The following is a 22,482-nucleotide window of genomic DNA, read 5'->3' as shown; positions in this document are numbered from 1 at the left end:
TCTGATGCACGCAGTCCCTGTGCTCCTCACAGGCAGGCAATGGAAGGCATCATCAACAGGACATCCTTGTCAACTTGATGCCTGAGTTCTCTGGTGTTCTCAGGAACTGTTGGCTTTGCTGTGTGCTGTGGCACAGTGAGTTAGGCCACCGCCCTGGTTACCTCCACACCTTAGTGCGGTGCCAGTTCGAGTCCCAACTCCTCCACTTTCAGTTCAGCCTGCAGCCTGGCCTTGGGGGGCAGCAGGTGCTACTTGGGAGACCTGGGTGGAGTCTGTGGCTCCTTTCTTTGGCCTGCCCTGACCTGGCTGCCACAGCTGTCTGGGAGTGAACCAGTGGATGGAAGCTCTCCCCTCCCTGCCTGCTCCCCTACCCCATCCGCTCTGTTTTTCTGGCTTTCTTTTTTTTTAAATCATGGTGTTTGATTTTTTAAAGATTTATTTAGTGGTGTTTTTTTTTTTTTTTTTTTTTTTTTTTTACAGGCAGAGTGGACAGTGAGAGAAAGACAGGGAGAAAGGTCTTCCTTTTTCCATTGGTTCACCCTCCAATGGCCGCTGTAGCTGGCGCACTGCACTGATCCGAAGCCAGGAGCCAGGTGCTTCTCCTGGTCTCCCATGCGGGTGCAGGGCACAAGCACTTGGGCCATCCTCCACTGCACTCCCGGGCCACAGCAGAGAGCTGGACAGGAAGAGGGGCAACCGGGACAGAATCTGGTGCCCTGACTGGGACTAGAACCCGGTGTGCCAGCGCTACGGGCAGAGGATTAGCCTATTGAGCTGTGGCGCCAGCCTTTTAGTATTCTTTTTTTTTTTTTTTTTGACAGGCAGAGTGGACAGTGAGAGACAGAAAGAGAGAAAGGTCTTCCTTTGCCGTTGGTTCACCCTCCAATGGCCGCCACGGCCTGCGCGCTGTGGCCGGCGCACCGCGCTGATCCGATGGCAGGAGCCAGGAGCCAGGTGCTTATCCTGGTCTCCCATGGGGTGCAGGGCCCAAGCACTTGGGCCATCCTCCACTGCACTCCCGGGCCACAGCAGAGAGCTGGCCTGGAAGAGGGGCAACCGGGACAGAATCCGGCGCCCCGACCGGGACTAGAACCCGGTGTGCCGGCGCCGCTAGGCGGAGGATTAGCCTAGTGAGCCGCGGCGCCGGCCTTAGTATTCATTTTTTTAAAGATTTATTTATTTTATTTGAAAATCAGAGTTACACAAGAGAGGAGAGGCGGAGAGAGAGAGAGAGGTCGTCCATCTTCTGGTTCACTCCCCAGTTGGCCGCGACAGCTGGAGCTGCGCCGATCCGGCGTCAGGAGCTTCTTCTGGGTCTCCCATGGGTGTGCAGCGGCCCAAGCACTTGGGCCATCCTCTACTGCTTTTCCAGGCCACAGCAGAAAGCTAGATAGGAAGTGGAGCAGCCGGGACTCAAACTGGCGTCCATACGGCATGCCGGCGCTTCAGGCCAGGGCGTTAACCCGCTGAGCCACAGTGCCAGCCCCTATTTAGTATTTATTTAAAAGAGCTACAGAGAGGGAGAGACAGACCTTCCATCTGCTGGTCACTTCCCAAATGGCCACAACAGCTGGAGCTGGGTTGATCTGAAGCCAGGAGCTTCTTCCAGGTTTCCCACGTGTGTGCAGGGGCCCAAGGACTGGGGCCATCTGCTGCTGCTTTACCAGGTGCATTTGCAGGGAGCTGGATCAGTAGTGGAGTAGCTGGGACCCAAACCAGCAGCCATATGGATGCCAGCGCTACAGGCAGCAGCCTCACCTACTGTGCTACAACGCCAGCCTCGTAAATAAATGTTAAATAAAAAGTCACATGTGGCAGTTTGGCGTAGAAAGGTGGACAGGGCTCATTCTGGCAACAGGATTGAATCTGCCAGCACTTACGGAGAACAGAAGTCTTCAGTAATATAAACTAAATGCATTTCAAATGTAACTGAAAATGTTTGTTTGCATTTACCTGATGGCAGAACAGGGACCGTCGTTGTGGTATAATGAGTTAAGCCACTTTGAAAGGCAGAGTGACAGAGGGCCAGGTCTTACATCTGCTGGTCCACAGCCTTCTCAGGTGGATTAGCAGGCAGCCTGGTCGGAAGTGGAGCAGCCAGGACTCAAATCGGCGCTCCTAGGGGATGCTGGCATTGCAGGCTGCGGCTTGACCCGCTGCGCCACAGTGCCCACCTCACGGGTGCTGTGTCAGTGAACACTTTGCTGACCTGGCCGCGCGCTGCTCTGCGATGGACGTCGTAGAGGCTTTCAGTGGTTTTACTGAGCGTTGCCCAAGTTGTTTGCCTGAAGTGAGTTGGAGGGCAGTGCTGGTAGTATCTTTGAATTCTAGAACGCGTGCTTGTGGGCGTTCACGTGCGAGGGGCGTGGTCCGCAGTGAGTGAGATGTGGTCTTTCTCCTAGAGCGTCCCATCCCCTTCGATCACATGATGTACGACCACCTGCAGAAGTGGGGGCCGCGGAGGGAAGAAGTGAAGTTTTTCCTGCGCCACGAGGACTCCCCTGCCGAGAGCAGTGAACAAGGTAGATGAGTGCTTTCTTCCTCGTTTGTTGATTTTGCTGTAGATGTTAGGAAAAAAGGATACGTGTTGAAGTAAACACACACACAGACACCCACCGCGTCCCCTTCACTCTCCTGTGATAGGAAGGCCAGGGGCTTACGGCCTTCGGCTACGCAGTGCAGGTCACAGCCCGCGAGGAAGCAGGCTCTCCTGGCCCAGCCCGGGGCTGTCAGGCAGGGCACTCGGCATGGACAGGAATGTGGTGCTGGAACATGAAGGTGTTTTTTTTTTTTTTGACAGGCAGAGTGGACAGTGAGAGAGAGAGACAGAGAGAAAGGTCTTCCTTTGCCGTTGGTTCACCCTCCAATGGCCGCCGCGGCCGGCGCACCGCGCTGATCTGAAGGCAGGAGCCAGGTGCTTCTCCTGGTCTCCCATGGGGTGCAGGGCCCAAGCACTTGGGCCATCCTCCACTGCACTCCCTGGCCACAGCAGAGAGCTGGCCTGGAAGAGGGGCAACCGGGACAGAATCGGGCACCCCGACTGGGACTAGAACCCGGTGTGCCGGCGCCGCAAGGCGGAGGATTAGCCTAGTGAGCTGCGGCGCCGGCGATGAAGGTCTTTGAAATAAAAAACATGAAACAATTAGAAAATCCTTGGGGAAGCAGCTCTGTAGCATAACCGCTGAAGCTGCTGCCTGCAGTGCCGGCATCCCACATGGGTGTCAGTTCAAGTCCTGGCTGCTCCTCTTCCCATCCAGCTCTCTGCGTGGCCTGGAAAAGCAGTGGAAGATGACCCAAGTGCTTGGGCCCCTGCAGCCACGTGGGAGACCTGGAGGAAGCTCCTGCCTTCTGGCTTCAGAACCAATGAATGGTAGACATTTCTCTTTCTGCCTCTGACTCTCTATACCTCTGCCTTTCAAATAAATAAATCTTAAAATTTTTTTTTACTTGCCCAACAAACAGCCAATACAGAGTGGACAAGGCTTTCTAGGTCTAGCACTAAACCATAAGACAAAACTGATGAATGGATATGAGAGAGCCCTTGTTCCCGGGTTCACTCCGCAGGGGCCTGGGAGCCAGGACAGGTCTCTGAGTCTGTGGCGGGGCCCGGCCACTCGAGCCGTCACCTGCTGCCCCCAGGGTGCGCATTAGCAGGGAGCTGGAATGAAGAGCAGAGCTGGGACTTGAAACCACGCGTGCTGATAGGGGAGGCAGGCGTCCCACCAGGCTCCCTGACCCCTGAGCCAAACGCGGTCCCAAGTGAGTTCAGCAACAGTAAGTACAGATGTCAGCGCACAGTCAGCATCCTGAGCCGGGTCAGAGGAGGAAGTAGAAACGGGGGCAGCACTGCTCGCTCACGCTGCCGAAGCCGGCTTCCCCGACGTGTAGAGAGCGCTGGAAGATCGATGGCAGAGCTCATTGCAACCATGGGGAGGACGCGCACCCACACGGCCAGGGAGAGAGCTGCTCGGGGCCTGGGCTGCCTGCGGGGTGTGGAGGCGTACTCCTGCAGAAACGCGGGAAGCTGTGCTGATGCTGCTTCCTGCCGGAGGCGTTGGAGATCGGGACCTGCTGGGAGTGGGCTGCAGTCGGCACACAGCTCTGAAACCACCAGTCTCACTGTGGGAGTTTGTCCAGAAACTGGGCCTGGGCATGAGCGGAGCGACTCGGGCACAGTGTGGCTCAGCTGTGCCTGCGGCCGCACCCCTCCTGGACACGCCCAGTGAGCCCAGCATGGTGCCTTTCGTGTGACCGTGGGGCAGGGTGATTGTTTATGGCGTGTCCTTGGAAGGAAGGATGAGACACTGGTGGAGAGCCAGCCACCGTGAGCTGTGGGAATACACTACTTATTTTTGAATTAAAATTTAAGGGAAATAAAAGCGTCTTTTTCTGAACATGTGTACACTGTACAGCTAAGAGAACCATTATCTAACAAGGTTACAGGTATTTCTGGTGCTTAAATGAACTTTAAAGGAGATCTTTTTGTAACAGGAGATTCTGTATTCCCAGTTAGCCCTTTGTGTTCCGTATTGAAGGACACTTTCCCCTTGGATGCAATGCTGCTTCTCTGACATAATGTTTCTGCTCCCATGTAGTTCCCACGGCACTCGCTTGTGTCTCGGTTTCACTCCCCAGCGGCTTTAGTGAGGGCCGTGAGGCCCCAGGCTCAGCTCCACATCCTCGGGACAGGGACAGGGGAGGGACAGCCCTTGCCAAGGAGGTCCCTAGGTGTGGACGAGGCACTGCTCGGAGCTGAGCTCCCCACCTCGCCGTCCCCTTGTTGTGCTCACACAAGTAGCAACCCTTGTTCACTTTCACTGGTGGACTGTGCCTGCAGAAGCCCTGGTGTCCCAAGAGAGGGTTTTTGTTTTTGTCTTTCTCACATCACAAAGTTAAAGACAGTAAAGGAGTCTTGAGAACCATCCAAGGTTATAGGGAAGGCCGCAGCGTGTGTGTGTGGTGAACGGGCCCAGCGGGCGACCACCCATGTGGACGGAGCAGAGCACCAAGAAGAGTGGGTCTCCAGGGGAGAGGGCAGAGCCTCTGCACCCTGGCAGGCGTTGGGGTGACCGCCAGGGAGGTATGAGGCCACAGGGACCTGCCTTCCTGACCGAGGCTGGTGCAGGAGGTGGGTGGAGACTGGAGAACCTGTGGCCCCCACAGCCCTCAGAGTGAGTTGAGTTGTCATTGACTCTCTCTGCCCCGTCTCTGGCCCTCGCTCAGGATCCGCCTCCCACTGCTGTGATGTGCCAGCGCCCCCTTCTCTGCCTGTGCTGATGGCATCCCACCCACCGCAGCTGGAGGAGGAGGTAGTGGAGAGAACACTGGCTCTGGCCTGCGTTCCCTGGGGGGCTCCTGCTCTGCTCACAGACGTGTGTCTCCCACCCCGGTGCAGGACCCAGACTCGGGTTTCTTGCAGAGGGCAGCGCTACTACCACTGCTGAGTCTTATTGGAAGGAGATTGTGTTTGGGTAAATGCTGTGTGTAGGGCTACAGGACGTGACAGGAGGTAGAAGCCACCCCTTGACTAAGAGGTGGGAGTTGTGTCCTTGGAAGCGAAGAGAAGGGCGCGCGAGCGAGGTCCGCCTTAGTCCCCTTACTACTCACTGCACTCGGGCGCTCCCCCAGCCAGCGGAGAGCACAGACCAGGACCTGCACGCGTGTGGTGAGTTAGGAGGGGCCGCGGCCTTCAGTCCCCAGCCCACTGTTCACTTAGGGCAGGGGACGTCCCTTCGCCGTCTGCAGGTGCACAGTGCCCATAGCGAGGTGAGGGCTGATGAGGTGTGGGAAGTGCTTGGGGAGCTTGGTGCACAGTAGATGCACCGAAAGCATTTGTCTGTGATTCTCTCTGAGCTGCCAGGTCATCAAGTTTCCTTCTTACCCTCAAAGAGGAGATGGGACTTGGTCTAATTTTAATGTATGTGATGGCATCCCATCCTGGTTTCTTTCTCTCTTTTTTTTTTTTATTTATTTGAAAGAGTTATGGAGATGGAGGAAGACACACACACACACACACACACCCCACACACACAGATCTTCCATCCACTGGTTCATTCCCCAAATGGCTGCAGTGGTGTCAGGCTGAAGCCAGGAGCCCGGAGCTTCTTCTGGGTCTCCCACATGGGTACGGGGCCCAAGCACCTGGGACATCCTCCACTGTCCTCCCAGGTGCATTAGCAAGGAGCTGGATTGGAAGCAGAGCAGCCAGGTCTTAAACTGGTGCACATATGGGATGCCGGCAGCTACTTTACTAACTACGCCACAGCACCAGCCCCCGTCCTGATTTCTTGATAGTTGTATGGAAGAGGTAGCAATTGAGTAAAATTAAGCTAACCTGTCTCCTTTATTCCTTGAAAATGCTAAAAATAACCAGGAATTTAATTTGCCCTGTGAGCTGTTAGAGGTGGCAGATGTCATAGTCTGATCGTCTTTCCCACCCCCAGGAGGTTTTAAAAAAATACAAAAATATTATATGTATATATAGTTACATATATATACACAAATATATACATATATGTATATATATATTTAAAGGCAGAGATAGAGAAAGACACGGAGAGGGAGATGAAGGTAGATCTTCCAATATGAAGATAGATCTTCCAAAGTGCTGGCTCACTTCCCAGATGGCCTTGATGGCTGTGGCCAGGCTGAAGTCAGGAGCCAGGAGCTTCCTCCAGGTCTCCTACAAGGGTGGCAGAGGCCTAAGCACTTGGGCCGTCCTCTGCTGCTTTCCCAGGTGTATTAGAAGGGAGCTGGATTGGAAGTGGAGCAGCCAGGACTCGAACTGGCTCCCATATGGGATGCCCATGTGGTAGGTGGGGCTTTACCCATTTCACCACAGTTCCAGCCCCGGGAGGCTCTTTTAGACGTGTCATCCTTGCCTGTCCTCAGACTGCCCTCACAATCCAGTGTTTGCCTCATTGGGGGCGATATCTCCTCCTTTGAGAGTAGTTTCAGGTGGAGTGATATATCTGTAAAGTGCGTTAACTTCCAGATTTCCCAGGTAATAAAACAGAAAAGAAAGAAAAAGAAGTTGTTTTTTTAAACTTTTAAATAATTCAATAAATATATATTTCCAGAGAAGTTGTTTTGAACAGTAGGTGCGGGCCCCTTGGAAGCCATGCGTGCAGCAGACTCTGGCGTGATGGTTGTCACCGGGCACCGAGAGCCAGGGCTGGGACCAGGGAGGAGCTGCCTGCAGCGGGTCCCAGACGTGGGTCTGTGCAGCCTGGAGCTGTGCCTGTAGAATCGTGCGTCATGTGGAAAATGACGGGACATGCAGAGAATTTTTCTGTTTACATTTGATGCTTTGTAAACAAAATTTTAGTTTTTACAAAACCACAGGGAGTTTAAAAATGCCAAATTTAAGGTAGTGTTCCTGGTTCAACTCTGTTAGTGAAAAATCAGTGTTTAGCATCCGTTTTCATTTTCTACTTTTAAAAATGCACTTATTTATTTGAAAGGTAGAGTAGCTCTTGGGGTGGGGATGGGAGTGTGGAATCTACCTGCTGGTTTACTCCTCATGCGCCTGCTGCAGCTAGGGCTGAGCCAAGCTGACACAGCAGCCAGGACCTTGATCCAGGTCTCACATGTTGGGGGCAGACCCCAAGTCCTTGGGCCATCATCTGTGACCTCCCCAGATGCATTAGCAGGAAGCTGGATTGGAAGCTGAGCAGCTGGGACTCCGGCCCATCTGATAAGGGCGGTGGGTGTTGTGAGTGGCACGTTAACCCACTTAATCACAGGCCTGCCCCCATTTTGTTTTATTTTAGTCTCCTAAAATATAAAAACCTTCTTGAGAAATTTTAATTTTAATTGTAGAATCTGCATTCTTTGCCATTTTTTCAAAACTGTAACAAGAGACTGGCACTGTGGCATAGTAGGTTAATCCTCCACCTGCAGTGCCAGCATCTCATATGGGCGCTGGTTTGAGTCCCAGCTGTTCCTCTTCTGATCCAGCTCTCTGCTGTGGCCTGGGAAAGCAGTGGAAGATGGCCCAAGTCCTCGGGCCCTTGTGCCTGCATGGGAAATGTGGAAGAAGCACCTGGCTTCAGATCGGCATAATTCCCGCCATTGCGGCCATTTGGGGAGTGAACCAATGGAAGAAAGACCTCTCTCTCTCTCTCCTTCCCTCGCACTGTCTGTAACTCTACCTCTCAAATAAATAAATAAAATCTTTTTTTAAAAAAATAACAAAATAGAAGTTTTAAATTTTTATTTACAAGGGCTGGCGCCGTGGCTTACTTGGTTAATCTTCCGCCTGCGGCGCTGGCATCCCATATGGGCACCGGGTTTTAGAACCAGTTTCTCCTCTTCCAATCCAGCTCACTGCTGTGGCCCAGGAAGGCAGTGGAGGATGGTCCAAATGCTTGGGCCCCTGCACCCGCATGGAAGACCAGGAGGAGGCACCTGGCTCCTGGCTTCAGATCGGCGCAGCTCTGGCCGTTGTGGCCGTTTGGGGGGTGAACCGACGGAAGGAAGACCTTTCTCTCTCTCACTCTCTCACTCTTTCTCACTGTCTAACTCTGTCAAAAAATTCTAAAAAAGTTTTTATTTACATTTTTGAAAGAATGACGGAGAGACAGACATAGACAGACAGAGGTTGTCTGTCTGCTGGTTCACTCCTCAGATGCTCTCATTAGCCAGGACTGGGCCAGGCAGAAGCCAGGGGGCTGCAGCCCCAGCCAGGCCACCTCTGTGGATGGCAGGGACCCTAGCACTTGAGCTGTCACTTGTTGATCCCAGGTGTGTGTTGCTGGGAAGCTATAGGGAAGTGGGACCAGGATTCAATCCCAGGCACTCTAATATGGGATGTGGGCATCTTCACACCCATCCCCCTTTACCATATTTAAGTGTTAAAAAGGTTTCTGATGTCAAGTCAATTTCGAGATTCTGGAATGTTTTGAAAAGATTTCATTTGAACAACTTCAAGTCTAAGATACAAATTGCAAGGGGCGGTGTGTTGCAGTGGATTCATTCCTGAGAGGAAGAGTGTGTTGGGGGCAAGAGGCGCGGAGTCACCACACAGACCCCGGGAGTCGGGTGAAAGCAGGCCTGAGGCAAGCAGCCTGCAGACTCGTTTCTTTCAGTTGGTACAGCAGCTTATATAGCCAAGGCAGCCAATCCGGTCAAGGGGCGGTCTTTGCCCTAACCAATCACAGCCTGTTGCCAGGCAGTTTCCAAAGCCATCTAATCACAGCCTGTTGCCAGTCAGGCTCTGTTGCCAGGCAGTTTCTGAAACCATCCAATCACAGCCTGTTGTCAGTCAGGCTCTGTTGTCATGTGGTTTCCAAAGCCATCCAATCATGGCCTGTTGCCAGGCAGTTTCTGTTGTCAGCAGCCATCTTGGCATGACCTTCTCACCTTCCCATTCCACCACACCGGTGCTGTGGCGTAGCAGGTGGGGCTGCTGCCTGCAGTGCTGGCATCCCATGTGGGCGCTGATTCGAGTCCCGGCTGCTCCACTTCCGATCCAGCTCTCTGCTACAGCCTGGGAAGGCAGTAGAAGATGGCCCAAGTCCTTGGGCCCCTGCACCCGTGTGGGAGACCTGGAAGAGGCTCCTGACTCCTGGCTTTGGATTGGCGCATCCAGCCATTGCGGCCAATGGGGGAGTGAACCAGTGGATGGAAGCACTCTCAAATGAATAAATAAATCTTTGGAAAAAAACAAAGATGAATTGTAAACTTTCCTTCATTGTGCTGACCCTTGGCTTTCTGGGCCTGGGGCTTCACTGTCGAGTGTGCCGTGTGTGTCGCGCAGTGAGCGTGGGTTCTCCAGTGTGCTGTGTGTCGTGGAGTGAGCGTGGGTTTTCCAGTGTGCCGTGTGTGTCGCGGTGTGAGCGTGGGTTCTCCAGTGTGCCGTGTGTGTCGCGGTGTGAGCGTGGGTTCTCCAGTGTGAAGTATCTTGGTCCTTGTCTTTCTTTAGGTGGCCGTCAGACCCAAGAGCAGAGAACTCAGAGAAACGTAATGAACGTCCCTGGAGAAAAGCGCACTGAGAATGGGGTAAGGGCAAAGCAAATTGAGTTTTTAATTGCTTTTTGCAGGTGTTAATGAGTGTGGATTGTAATTTACTTTTAAAGAATTACTTTAGCAGCAGAAATAGTTCATTTCCGTTGAATACTTAAAAGCATTGACAGACTGACAAGGAAGCAGTCCCGGTGTGGTTGTGGTATTCTGCGGTGCTCCATGACCCAGACAGACTGTCCCTCAGAGCAGGGTGCTGGGCTGGGCTGGGGAGTCGTGCGACACCTGGCTTGAGGCGCTGTCCCTGCAGGAGCAGACGGCTGCTCCAGACTGAGAGCTGAGCAGGCAGACGGGCTTCGCCTCTCAGTGCGGTGTCGAGTTTGAAAGACGAGGCTGGTGTGGAGATGAAGTCTGCCAAAGAGCCGGCGTGGCGTGGCGTGGCGTGGCGTGGCGTGGCGTGGCGTGGCGTGGCGTGGCGTGGCGTGGCTGCTGAGCCTCTGCCCCCCTTCTGAGTCCTGGCTGCCCCGCTTGCATTCCTGCTCCCTGCCAGTGTGCCTGGGGAAGTAGTGGAGGAGGCCCAGGTGCTTGGGCCCTGCACCCACGTGGGAGACCTGGAAGAGGCTCCTGGCTCCTGTTCTCTGTCTCTCATTCTGCTTTTTAAATAAATAAATACCTCTGTCTCTGTCTCTCCTCCTCTTCGGTCGCTCTGCTTTTCAAATCAGTGAATCTAAAGGAAAAGAGTTGGCTGGGCGAGCAGCAGCTTCTGTTGTCTCTGGGATGGAGTTGAGTTGGTGGGCGTGGCGCTCAGGAGAGGGCGTGTGTGGGGAGGGTGAGCAGCTGGGGGGTTCCGCCCTGTTTTGTTTGCAAGTTTCGTGAAGCCTGGGAGAGTGGTTGGTTTCTTTCTCTGGCTCTGCTACTGACGGGGTGTATCACCCCGGGCAGGTTCAGCCCTGCGTGGGCCTGGCGCTGGGTGAGATGAGGTGCAGGACACGGGTGTGCGGTGTGGAGGCCCACGCAGAGTGCCGCCTCCGATGACTCGCTGAGTGCGAGCAGCTGGCCCCCTCTCTGCTGGTGGGACGCCGTCGTGACGGACGTGCCTGCGTCTGCTGTCCCTGGACTCCCTCTTTGAAAAATGAGGACAGGAGCCTTCCCTTCCGGCTTTGCCAGGGGGCCAGAGAGCTCGTGGCCCGGCTGGATGGCGTCTGTGTCTGTTGACTGTCAGTCGTTTGTACTCGGTCTGCGGCGGCTGTAGCTTTACTGTGTGGTGCGGTCCACCGCAGGCCGTGTGGCGTGCTGGGTTTGTTCTCTTCGATTTGTTTCAGTGTTGTGATCCTCGGGCCACTTGGGTAGAAATGCTCGTCATCTCCAGGTGTGGCGTCTCCTGCCTGGCTCCAGTTCCGCCACACCGTGCCGCACCGTGCCACACCGCCTCGCCCCCGGCTTCTCCTGTACCCGTCCAGGCCGCACGTTGAGCTCCTGAGTGTGCCAGGCAGATGTCTTCAGAAGCCCTAAGCGGTAGCGCCCAGACCCCCGTGGTGGGGCGTCCCCCCGTGACTGCCTCACACTGCCAGGTTACAGACGTGCGCTGCAGTAGGCATTCAGAGCTGCTGTTACCTGGAGGAGCTCGTGAGTGGGTGGGACGGTGCACGTGGTTCTGAGGGTCCGCACCAGAGCGGTGGACCGGGTTTGATTGGTTGAGTCTGGTTTTCTTCCTTGATGAAATTATTTCTTGTTAGCATGGAGATAATGTATATATTTAAGACCCACAAAACTGAACCCAGAATTAAGATTGCGTTTGTACCCTTCCTGTGAGCTTGTAATTAGAGAAGCCAGGGAGTGGGCCCGGAGGAGGGCCGAGCTGGACGCGGCGCGTCACAGAGGCCCCGTGTTTATGGGCACACGCCTGCCTCTCAGCCCGATCACGTGCCGCCTCCGAGCATTTTGTTGTGCACAAAGCACGTTTGCATTTGTTTTTAGTTTGCGGCGGTCAGCACATTGTTCCCCAGAAACGTGTGTGTGTGTGTGTGTGTGTGTGTGTGTGTTCCTGGCTGTGGAATCATGACGGAACCTTCTGCCTCGGGGGGTGGGGGGAGCAGCAGCAGCAGCCAGCTGGGAGGGCTGCGCTGGCACTCAGCCCTCAGTGAGCAGGAGGCTGGGGCGGGCGTGGTTCTCAGAGAACTGGAGAACTGCAGGTCAGCAAGTCTGGCTAATCTGCGCGTGGAGGCAGCTGGGAGGGCTGGCAGGACTCAGCGTCTGGGGCCGACGCGCAGCCCGGGGAACGGCAGGGCCCCCTCCCTTCCTCTCAGCCGGCCACGCTGAGAGACTCAGTCAGCTTTTAGTCCTGTGCATCCAGGGAATCCCTCGGCTTTCTTGTGAGCGCTTCTTAGGTTTAGTTCTTAAATTTTGTTAATTTAAGTTAATTTTGTGTGTGGTGGGAGGTAGGGATCCCAGTTCATCCAGTTATCCCAACACCATTTGATGAGAAGACTATTCTTTTTTTTTTTTCTTTTTTAGATTTATTTATTTATTTATTTATTTGAAAGGCAGAGTTACAGAGACTGGGAGAGACAGAGAGAGACCTTCCATCCGCTGGTTCACTGCCCATGTGGCTGCAGGGGCTGGCACTGGGCCAGGCTGAAGCCAAGAGCCTGGAGCTGCCGTCCAGATCTCCCCATGGCACCTGGGCCGTCTTCCACTGCTTTCCCAGGTGCACTAGCAGGGAGCCGGATCGGAAGTGGAACTGCCGGCACTGGCACTGCCTCTCACGGGGGAGCTGACCGTGTAGGTGGCAGCTTGTTCTGCTGCATAACAACATTGGCCCCCAGAAGAACATTCTTTCCCTGTGGAACTGTCTTGCCATCTTTGTCAAATGAACTGACCACAATGTGGGTATACTTCTGGAAGCATTTTTTAAAGAACATTTTATTTATTTGAGAGGGAGAGACAGAAAGATCTTCAATTGGCTGGTTCACTCCCTCAATGGCTGCAACAGCCGGAGCTGTGTCAATCCAAAGCCAGGAGCCAGGAGCTTCTTCCAGGTCTCCTGCACGGACTCCGCCCAAGGACTTGGGTCATCCTCTACTGCATTCCCAGGTCATAGCAGAGCTGGATTGGAAGTGGAACAGCCGGGACTTGAACCGACGTCCATATGGGATGCCGGCACTGCAGGTGATGGCTTTCCCTGCTGTGCCACAGCACCAGCCCCGCCACCTGTATTCAGGACTCAGCTGTGCTCGCCATCTGTCAGGCCAGATAACATCGAGTTGTGTAGAGAGCTTCAGACTGCTGGGTGGGAGAGCAGTGGTTCACCCAGGAGCATGCTGCTGGGGGCGGGGGTCTTGATGCCCCTCACCCTCTGGACACTGACTTGCCTGTGCCCCCCTGCAGGGCAGTCCTGCTGTCTGGACACTGACTTGCCTGTGCCCCCCTGCAGGGCAGTCCTGCTCTCTGGACACTGACTTGCCTGTGCCCCCCTGCAGGGCAGTCCTGCTCTCTGGACACTGACTTGCCTGTGCCCCCCTGCAGGGCAGTCCTGCTGTCTGGACACTGACTTGCCTGTGCCCCCCTGCAGGGCAGTCCTGCTCTCTGGACACTGACTTGCCTGTGCCCCCCTGCAGGGCAGTCCTGCTGTCTGGACACTGACTTGCCTGTGCCCCCCTGCAGGGCAGTCCTGCTGTCTGGACACTGACTTGCCTGTGTCCCCCTGCAGGGCAGTCCTGCTGTCTGGACACTGACTTGCCTGTGTCCCCCTGCAGGGCAGTCCTGCTGTCTGGACACTGACTTGCCTGTGCCCCCTGCAGGGCAGTCCTGCTGTCTGGACACTGACTTGCCTGTGCCCCCCTGCAGGGCAGTCCTGCTGTCTGAAATGCTGCTGGTCTGTGCACCTTGCCTATCTCTGGATTGCAGCCGAGCTCTGGGGCTCTAGGTCAGCTGCTCCTCGTCGCTTCTGCCGGCTCTGCTCAGGCTTTTGTGGATTTCTGTTTGGTGTTGAGAATCCTTTTGCTGTCATTTAGTCAAGTTTGAGGATTTAACGGAATTAAATTGAGTAATCCTCCACTTGAGCAGTAGGTGTAGATTTCCTGTGATTTCCCTGTTGGGCTTTGTTGAACTGATTCTGAGGATTGGCATCCACCAACCATTCTAGAAGATTCTCTACTGTCATGTTCTGTAGGTCGTCTTCTGCCTTCTTACTGTGCTCTTCCTTTTTTAAAAAAGATTTATGTATATTTATTTTTAAAGATTTATTTTTATTTATTTGAAAGAGTAACAGAGTGGGGTCTTCCATCCGCTAGTTGACTCCCTGAATGGCTGCAATGGCCGGAGCTGAGCCGATCCGAAGCCAGGAGCCAGGAGCTTCTTCCTGGTCTCCCACGCGGGTGCAGAAGCCCAAGGACTTGGGCCATCTTCCACTGCTTTCCCAGAGAGCAGAATCAGAAATGGATCAGAAATGGAGCAGCCGGGACTCGAACCAGCACTGATATAGGATGCTGGCACGGCACGCGGCGGCTTTACCCACTGTGCCACAGGGCTGGCTCCTCTCCTGAAGTTTTAGTTGATTTTTTTCCCCAAATCTCCTTGGTTGCTCTCTGCTCTGACTTTAAACGCATTCAATGAGTTATTTCACGTTCTGCGCTTAGCAGCCCCCTAGTCTGTTCCTGCCCCTGCTGGCTGTCCGTCAGAACCCCTCGATCCTGGCGTGTGTGGCTTCTTCAGAGCAGGCTGCCTGTTGGTCTCGGAGCTTTGCTCAGAGCCTGCCCTGAGGCCTGGATGCAGGTGGGGCTTTCCTGGAGGTGCACAGGAGTGGCACAAGATGGGCTCCTGCTGTGCCCTCTGCGGACCCAGAGCTCACTGAGGGCTGCCTCTGGTGCTGACCCTGGGGCTCCCCCTCACTCAGCACCGCTTTCCCGCTGCCCTCTTCCGGGTGGGTGTGTTTCCTCCTTCAGTCAGCGGCAGTGGCTGCAGGGAGCCAGCGTGCAGGCGAGCGGACGCCATTAGGGCAGAGCTGGCCTTGCAGCTCCTTCACTGCCCGGGACCTCGGCGTTCTCCTCTGTGGTCCCTGTGGCTTCCTTCCTGCTGTGCCTGCCCAGCGATCTCTGTCGCTGTCCTGAGTGTATTCCCAGTGTCCTGTCGGCTGTGCTGTTGGAGACAGCAGTCCCCTGGTGTCCACCTGTGGCTCTGCAGGAGGTGGGGTACGCGTCATTGTCACTGTTCTCGGTGCACCTGGGCCCTCTGTCCAGCTTCCTGCAGTGTTGAACTTTGCCACATTGGCAGGGTGGACCCTCGTCATTTAGTAACTCAGTTTGTGGTGTTGCTTCAGTGCTGGGGAGTCCTTCCACGTTGAGACATGAACTTGGCTCTTTAATTTGAGACTTAGCTGTTGGGATGTGGACTGTGTCCACTCCAGAGTATAATCAGCTGCTAGGAAGACTCGACTGTTGACCATTCTGTGAGATTAGACCAGCTTGCCTGTTTATAATCTCGATATCATTACCTGTGTTTTTGTTTGCTAAGCAGGTAAATTAAAGTTACTCTCCAGACTTGAAAAATCATAGCCTTGGAGAGATACAAAGAAGAAAAAGGGATGAAGCGATATTCTAGACCAGCCTGTGAGTGTAAGCGGCTTTTATTCTGCGCGTTTTTCCGGAGTTTGGCTTGTTACCTTGGAAGTGATGTTTTTCTAGAGAAGTCACTTAACACTCGGGAAACTAGTCGGAGGCTGCTGCTTTCCCCAGTCTGAAACGATGACTTAGAAGATAGGATGTGGACCTGTACTTCCTTACTGGGACAGACACGCACAAGAGAGCACCACAGTGTGGTTGAAGGATGGTGGGGAGACTGGCGGTGTGGCACAGCGCGCTACTCTGCTTCCGATCCAGCTCCCTGCTCATGGCCTGGGAAGGCAGCAGGGGATGGCCCAGGTGCTTGAGTCCCTCCCACCCTTGTGGATGGAGCTCCTGGCCCCGTCCTGGCTGCTGAGGCCACTTGGGGAGTGAACCGGCAGGCAGAAGATCTAGTGCTCTGTGTGTTGCTCTGCCTTTCAAATCATGTTTTTTTTTTTTTTTTTTTAAGGGACTAGGGGGACACTCAAGTGACTACCAGCTAGTCTTGATGTTTCCTTCTAAAGAAATTCTGTCCGTGGATCTCCCTCTCTTGTGTCCCTCCCCTGGCTGCTGCAGCAGGTTTCTGATTTAAATAAATCTTGCTTCGCTCAGAAAAGAAAAAGAAAAAAAATTCTGTCCGGTTTATTTTCATTTTAAACAGACCAAAGACCTAAAGAACAGCTGTTTGGTGAAGGGTGCTGAGGTCTCCCTGAGTTGTGCAGAGGAGAGGACGTCTGTGGGGCAGCCCCTCAGTCTCAGCACTGTGACAGCAGGACACGGCCCCGGCACCCAGAGTGGGGCTCGGCCACCCTTCCAGGCTGGACATCAGGAAGGTTTCTGGAAACACTGAGGAGAGAGCTGTAAAACAGGGTGGGACAGGAAGGAAGTGGTGCGGGGCAGGGGCCAGGGCTGGAGTACCTGCAGGGAGGGGCCGGCCCCTGCTGTGCCGTGTGCCTGCACCTGGTCCTGGCTGTGCTCCAGGAGCGAGGCTGCACTCAGAGCCTTCACAGCGTTCACAGCAGAGCCACAGCTACGTGAACGCGAGACTGATCTTCAAGGAAAATACTTGAAAATCCAATTGGAAAGGGTGGCAATGTAATATAAAAAGTATCCAGGCCGGCGCTATGGCTCACTAGGCTAATCCTCCACCTGCGGCACCGGCACACCAGGTTCTAGTCCCGGTCGAGGTGCCGGATTCTGTCCCGGTTGCCCCTCTTCCAGGCCAGCTCTCTGCTGTGGCCAGGGAGTGCAGTGGAGGATGGCCCAAGTGCTTGGGCCCTGCACCCCATGGGAGACCAGGAGAAGCACCTGGCTCCTGCCTTCGGATCAGCTCAGTGCGCCGGCCGTGGCGGCCATCGGAGGGTGAACCAACGGCAAAAGGAAGACCTTTCTCTCTGTCTCTCTCTCTCACTGTCCACTCTGCCTGTCAAAAAAAAAAAAAAAAAAAAAAAAAAAGATCCAGTTACCTACAGGCTACAGTTTAGAAGACGCATAACCTCTGAGATGACCGTATATGCCAGAGAGGCTGTCATCAGCTAGCAGAATGATCTTTAAGGCAAGCAAAATATTTATTTATTTGAAAGAGGGAGAAACAAAGAGAGATTCCATCCACTGGTTCACTCCCCCAGATGGCTACAACAGCCAGCGCTGGGCCAGGCTGAAGTCGGGAGCGTCACCTGGGTCTCCCACGTGGGAGGCGGGGCCCAAACACTTGGGCTACCTGCTGCTGCTGTTCTCCGGTCATGAGCAGGGTGCTGGATTGGGAGAACAGCCAGGCACAAACCAGTGCCTGTGTGAGATATGGCGTTGCAGGCTGCAGCTTTCCCACCACACCACGGCTCTAGCCTCTCTTTATAGCAGTCTTAAACATCCAGCTTATAGGAGGACGTCATTACTATCCCAGAAGAGAAAGTTCTTGAGACACATCTCTCAAAAAGTGATCAGACTTGAGGTTTTAAATTTAGCCCAGAGGCCGGTGTTGTGGCGTAGCGGGTAAACTCGCCACCTGTGACACCAGCATCCCTTATCGGCACTAGTTTGTGTCCTGGCTGTTCCACTTCTGATTCAGCTCCCTGCTAATGGCTTGGGAACAGCAACCGAAGACAGCCCAGATACTTGGACCCCTGCCTCCATGTGCAAGACCCTGATGAAGCTCCTGGCTTCGGCCTGGCCCAGCCCTGGCCGTTGTGGCCACTGGGGACTGAACCAGCAGATGAAAGATGTCTTTCTCCCTCTCCTCCCCCTTCTCCCACCCCCATCTCTTCATTCTCCCTCTCCCCCTCCCCCCTCCCTTCACCCTCTCCTCCCTCTCCCTTCTTTTCCCTTCACCCCTTCTGCCCCCTGCCTTTAAAATTTATTTGACAGGTAGAATTACAGAGAGAGAGACAGAGAGAAAGGACTTCTTTCTGTTGGTTCACTCCCCAAATGGCTGCTACGGTTGGCTCTACGCCAATCCGAAGCCAGGAGCCAGGAGTCTCCTCCCAGTCTCCCATGCGGGTGCAGGGCCCAAGCACTTGGGCCATCCTCCACTGCCTTCCTGGGCCACAGCAGAGAGCTGGACTGGAAGAGGGGCAGCCAGGACTAGAACCCGGCGCCCACATGGGATTAACCCAGGCGCCAGGCGCCAGCCCCGCTTCTTCCCCTTTCTCCCTTCCCTCCATCTCCCTCGTCATTTCTGTCTCCTCCTGTTTTACTCCCTTTCTACACCTGTCAGTCTCTCCCTCTTCCTCTCCCTCTGTAACTCTGATTTTCAATAAATAACTAAATCTTTATAAAAATTAAAGATAAATAAAATTGGCCCATTCCCACAGTGGGCGATTGGCATAGCAGTTGGGATGCTGGGGTCCTGAGTCAAGCGCAGAGCCTAGGGAGCCGCTGTGATGACTCGGGGCCTGGTCCCTGCCGTTCGTGTGGGAGGCCTGGACTGCGCTCTGGCTCCCGCCTTTGGCTTGGTCCAGTGTGGCTGCTATGGATATTTGGAAAATGAGTTATGGCAGATGGGAGTGCTATCCCTCCATGCTCCCCCAGCCTCTGTCTTTCTGCCTCTCAAAATCTGCTTATGTGAAATTGTCCTAAGAAAAGTCAAAGATGTAGTTGAGCTTTTAAAAGTTTTAAAATTTTTCTTTTTTAAAAAAAGATTTATTTATTTGAAAGTCAGTTACACAGAGAAAGGAGAAGCAGAGAGGCAGAGGGAGTGAGGGAAAGAGAAGGTAGAGGGGTAGAGGTCTTCCATCTACTGGTTCACTCCCCAATTGGCCACAACGGCTGGAGCTGCACTAATCTGAAGCCAGGAACCAGGAGCTTCTTCCGGGTCTCCCACATGGGTTCAGGGGCCTAAGAACTTGGGCCATCTTCTTCTGCTTTCCCAGGCCATAGCAGAGAGCTGGATCAGAAGAGGAGCAGCCGGGACTAGAACTGGCGCCCATATGGGATGCCAGTGCTTTAGGCCAGGGCATTAACTGACTGTGCCACAGCACTGGCCCCTAAATTTTTATTTCTTTAAAAAAATTTTTTTTTTATTTGAAAAGCAGAATTAGAGGAGGAGGGAGGGTGAGAGAGAAGGAGAGGGAGGGAGGGAGAGAGAGATGGAGAGAGAGAGGGAGGGAGAGAGAGAGAGAACATGTATCCACTAGCACTCTACAAATGGCTGCAAGGGACAGGGCTGGGCCAGGCCAAAGCCAGGAGCCTGGAGCTTCTTCCTGGTCTCCAAGCAGGTGCAGGAGCCCAAGGACTTGGGCATCTTCCACTGCTTTCCCAGGTGCGTTAGCAGGGAGCCGGATCAGAAGTGGAGCAGCCAGGACCTGAACAGCACCCTTATGGGATGTCAGTGTCACAGGTGGAGGCTTAACCTGCAACACCATTGCGTTGACCCCTAAAATTTTTACTTATTAGAGACAGACAAGCAGAGATCCCCCATCCACTGGTTCCTTCCCTCAAAACCCACGGCTCAGCTGGCAGCTGAAAGCCCTACCCAGGCTTCACACACGGGCGGCCGGAACCCAGCCACCCGAGTTGTCACTGCTGTCTCTCAGCGCATGCGTCAGCAGCAAGCTGGAAGCTGGAGCAGAGCCAGGACTGCCCAGGCACCCTGCTGACGGGAGGGGAGCACCACGGCCGGTGTCCTAGCCGTTAGCCCAACACCAGTGCTGAGCAGGCTTCCCCGTCTTCCTGTGGGACACGCACCGTGCCAGCAGCTGCCCTGGTCCTGCTCCTGACCCACCAGGTCAGCCAGGGGGAGCCAGCCAGCTGCCCAAGCTCAGCTTTTCTGCAGTAAAGTAAGCTTGAGGATTTTCATCCATGGGGTTTTCTAAGTGTCAACCGAGATCTGAGCTGACTATAACGTGCTGACTGCAGCATTTGCATTCCATGATTGATTTTTTTGAAGATTTATTTTATTTATTTGAAAGAGTTATATATATAGAGAGAGGTCTTCCATCCACTGGTTCACTCCCCAGATGGCGGCATGGCCGGAGTTGCGCCGATCTGGAGCCAAGAGCCTCTTCCTGGTCTCCCATGTGGGTGCAGGGGCTCAAGGACTTGGACCGTCTTCTGCTTTCCCAGGCCATAGCAGGGAGCTGGATCGGAAGAGGAGCAGCCGGGACTAGAAGTGGTGCCCATATGGGATGCCGGCGCTTCAGGCAGGGCATTAATCTGCTGTGCCACAGCACCAGCCCCCTACATGTTGATTTTTTAATCTCTAGAATTCAGAATTCACAAAGAAATACCGACTTGTGGGGTGGATGTCCATTGGTGCATTAGGAAAGACACCCTTTTTTGACACCTACATCCCACATCAGTGCGTGGTTCGAGTCCAGGCTCTGCTTCCATTTCCAGCTCCCTGCTGAACGCCCTGGGAAGCAATAGGTATCTCCTGCACTTGGGTCCCAGATGGAGTCCTGGTTCCATCCTGGCCTCACCCCAGCTGTTGTGCAGGCATTTGGGGAGTTACTGGCAGAAACAACATCTCACACTGCTCTCTGCCTGTCAAATAAGTGAAAATAAATTGGGGCTAGCCTTGGACACAGTGGTTAGACACTGCCTAGTGCACCTGCACCCCATATCAGAGCACCTGGTTCCCATCCCGGCTCCTCCGTGCCTCACCTGGCCTCCTGCTCACGTGCACCTGGGAGGCCGCAGGTGATGGTGTGTGTACTTGAGTCCCTGCCACACCCATGTAGGAGACCCAGATTGAGTTCTGGCCAGGCCTGACTGTTCAGGGCATTTAGGCAGTGAGCCATTAGATGAGAAGCTCTTTCTCTTTCTCTTTCAAATAAAATAGAAAATAATTTAAAAATTCTCAAAAACAAAGAAATTTGAAGTATTACTTTTTAAAAAAAAAAGATTATTTATTTATTTATTTGACAGGTAGAGTTATAGACTGAGAGAGAGAGAGAGAGAGAAAGACCTTCCTTCTGTTGGTTCACTCCCCAAATGGCCGCAATGGCCGGAGCTTGCGCCGATCCAAAGGCAGGAGCCAGGAGCTTCTTCCTGGTCTCCCATGCGGGTGCAGAGGCCCAAGGACTTGGGCCGTCTTTGACTGTTCTCCCAGGCCACAGCAGAGAGCTGGACTGGAAGAGGAGCAACCAGGACTAGAACCGTCGCCCATATGGGATGCCGGCACCGCAGATGGAGGATTAACCTAGTGCGCCGCGGCGCTGGCCCCTAAAGCGTTACTTCTTTAATAAAAAGAAGGAAGTACCGACTTCTTCCCCTCTCTGAAAGCGAACACTCACGTGAGCATTCCCTTAGAGACTGAGGCAGAGCTTCGGGAAGCGGATGGCACTGCTGCTGGGTCCTCAGGCACGTGGAGTTGGGCATTATGGGGAGCAGGGAAAACATGAGCAGCCCGGGGTGGTCCTGGCAGAGAGAGATGCGCACAGGCGTGGAATGTGGTAAAGAGCGCTTGAGCAACAGTGTGTCTTCAGGACAAGGCTGGCTGAAGTCAGAGACAGTGCTGGGGCCTCGGGAAAAGCTGGGTCAGTGAGCAGAAGTGGAAGGGTCAGGAAGGTGCCGGCCATGCATAGGAAGACCCAGCTGGAGGTCCTGGCTCTTGCTTCAGCCTGGCCCAGACCCAGCTGGGGAGCGAACCAGTGGATGAAGGATACCTTGAGCAATCCCGCCTACCCTTCCTCCCTATCAATGTGCTTTCAAATAAATAATTTAACAAAAAAACACACCACTAAACAAGAGAGTACATTAAAGGAAGTAGTGTTAGCACGTGTGCTTGGTAGAACAGAGGGAGGGAGGATGCAGATGCAGCCACCCCCTGGTCATGTGACTGTACACAGAGGATTCGTCCACGCGTGACAGACAATTCAGATTTGCACCCTACTCTGTTCTCTGACCAGGAGCAGTTGGATTGATTAAATTGATAAGTGTGTTTACTTGCCTGAAATTATAGTATCCAAGTCTCACCTCTGGGGGCTGGCATTGTGGTGCCGCCTGCAATGCAGGCATCCCGTATGAGCACCAGCTGAGTCCAGTCCAGCTCCATGCTAATGTGCAGCAGATGATGGCCCAGGTCTTGGGCCCCTGCCACCCATGTGGGAGACCCAGGTGGAGTTCCAGGCTCCTGGCTTCGGCCTGGCCCAGCCCTGGAGAGTAAACCAGCAGACAGAGGATCTCTCTATCTTTCCCTCTTTCTCTAATTCTGCCTTTCAAATAAAAAAAATAGATCTTAAAAAAAAAAAAAACACAATCAGTTCTTACAGAGCATTTGTGTAGTGCCTGGAAAATGGCGTAGTTTTAAGAATTGCAGGGGCCGCGCCATGGCGCAGTAGGTTAATCCTCCGCCTGCAGTGCCAGCTCCCATATGGACGCCAGTTCTAGTCTCAGCTGCTCCTCTTCTGATCCAGCTCTCTGCTGTGGCCTGGGAAAGCAGTAGAAGATGGCCCAAGTCCTTGGGCCCCTGCACCCATGT

The 22,482-nt window shown here is 53.9% G+C and overlaps 1 protein-coding gene across 15 annotated transcripts in view; it reads left to right on the top strand.

The window, feature by feature from the left end:
* The window catches only part of PPP1R13B (protein phosphatase 1 regulatory subunit 13B), an 88,776-nt gene that overhangs the window by 46,702 nt on the left and 19,592 nt on the right, over positions 1-22,482 (top strand). For 11 of the 15 annotated variants that reach the window (XM_089322760.1, XM_089322759.1, XM_089322765.1 and 8 more), the window contains 2 exons: positions 2,403-2,522; positions 9,926-10,002. The exons of 1 other annotated variant lie outside the window; for it this stretch is intronic. In XM_089322760.1, coding sequence (XP_089178886.1) covers positions 2,403-2,522; positions 9,926-10,002 — 197 coding nt within the window. Of the gene's footprint in view, positions 1-2,402; positions 2,523-9,925; positions 10,003-22,482 lie in introns of those variants that run through there. 3 more of the 15 variants (XM_089322761.1, XM_070065435.2, XM_089322768.1) reach the window with 2 other exon arrangements.

The sequence above is a fragment of the Oryctolagus cuniculus genome, chromosome 20 (assembly GCF_051225735.1).
Source record: "Oryctolagus cuniculus isolate XC-2025 breed Fujian yellow rabbit chromosome 20, ASM5122573v1, whole genome shotgun sequence".
Taxonomy (NCBI): domain Eukaryota; kingdom Metazoa; phylum Chordata; class Mammalia; order Lagomorpha; family Leporidae; genus Oryctolagus; species Oryctolagus cuniculus.
The sequence above is the reverse complement of the archived record's forward strand: the minus strand, read 5'-3'. Positions and strand labels throughout refer to the sequence as shown.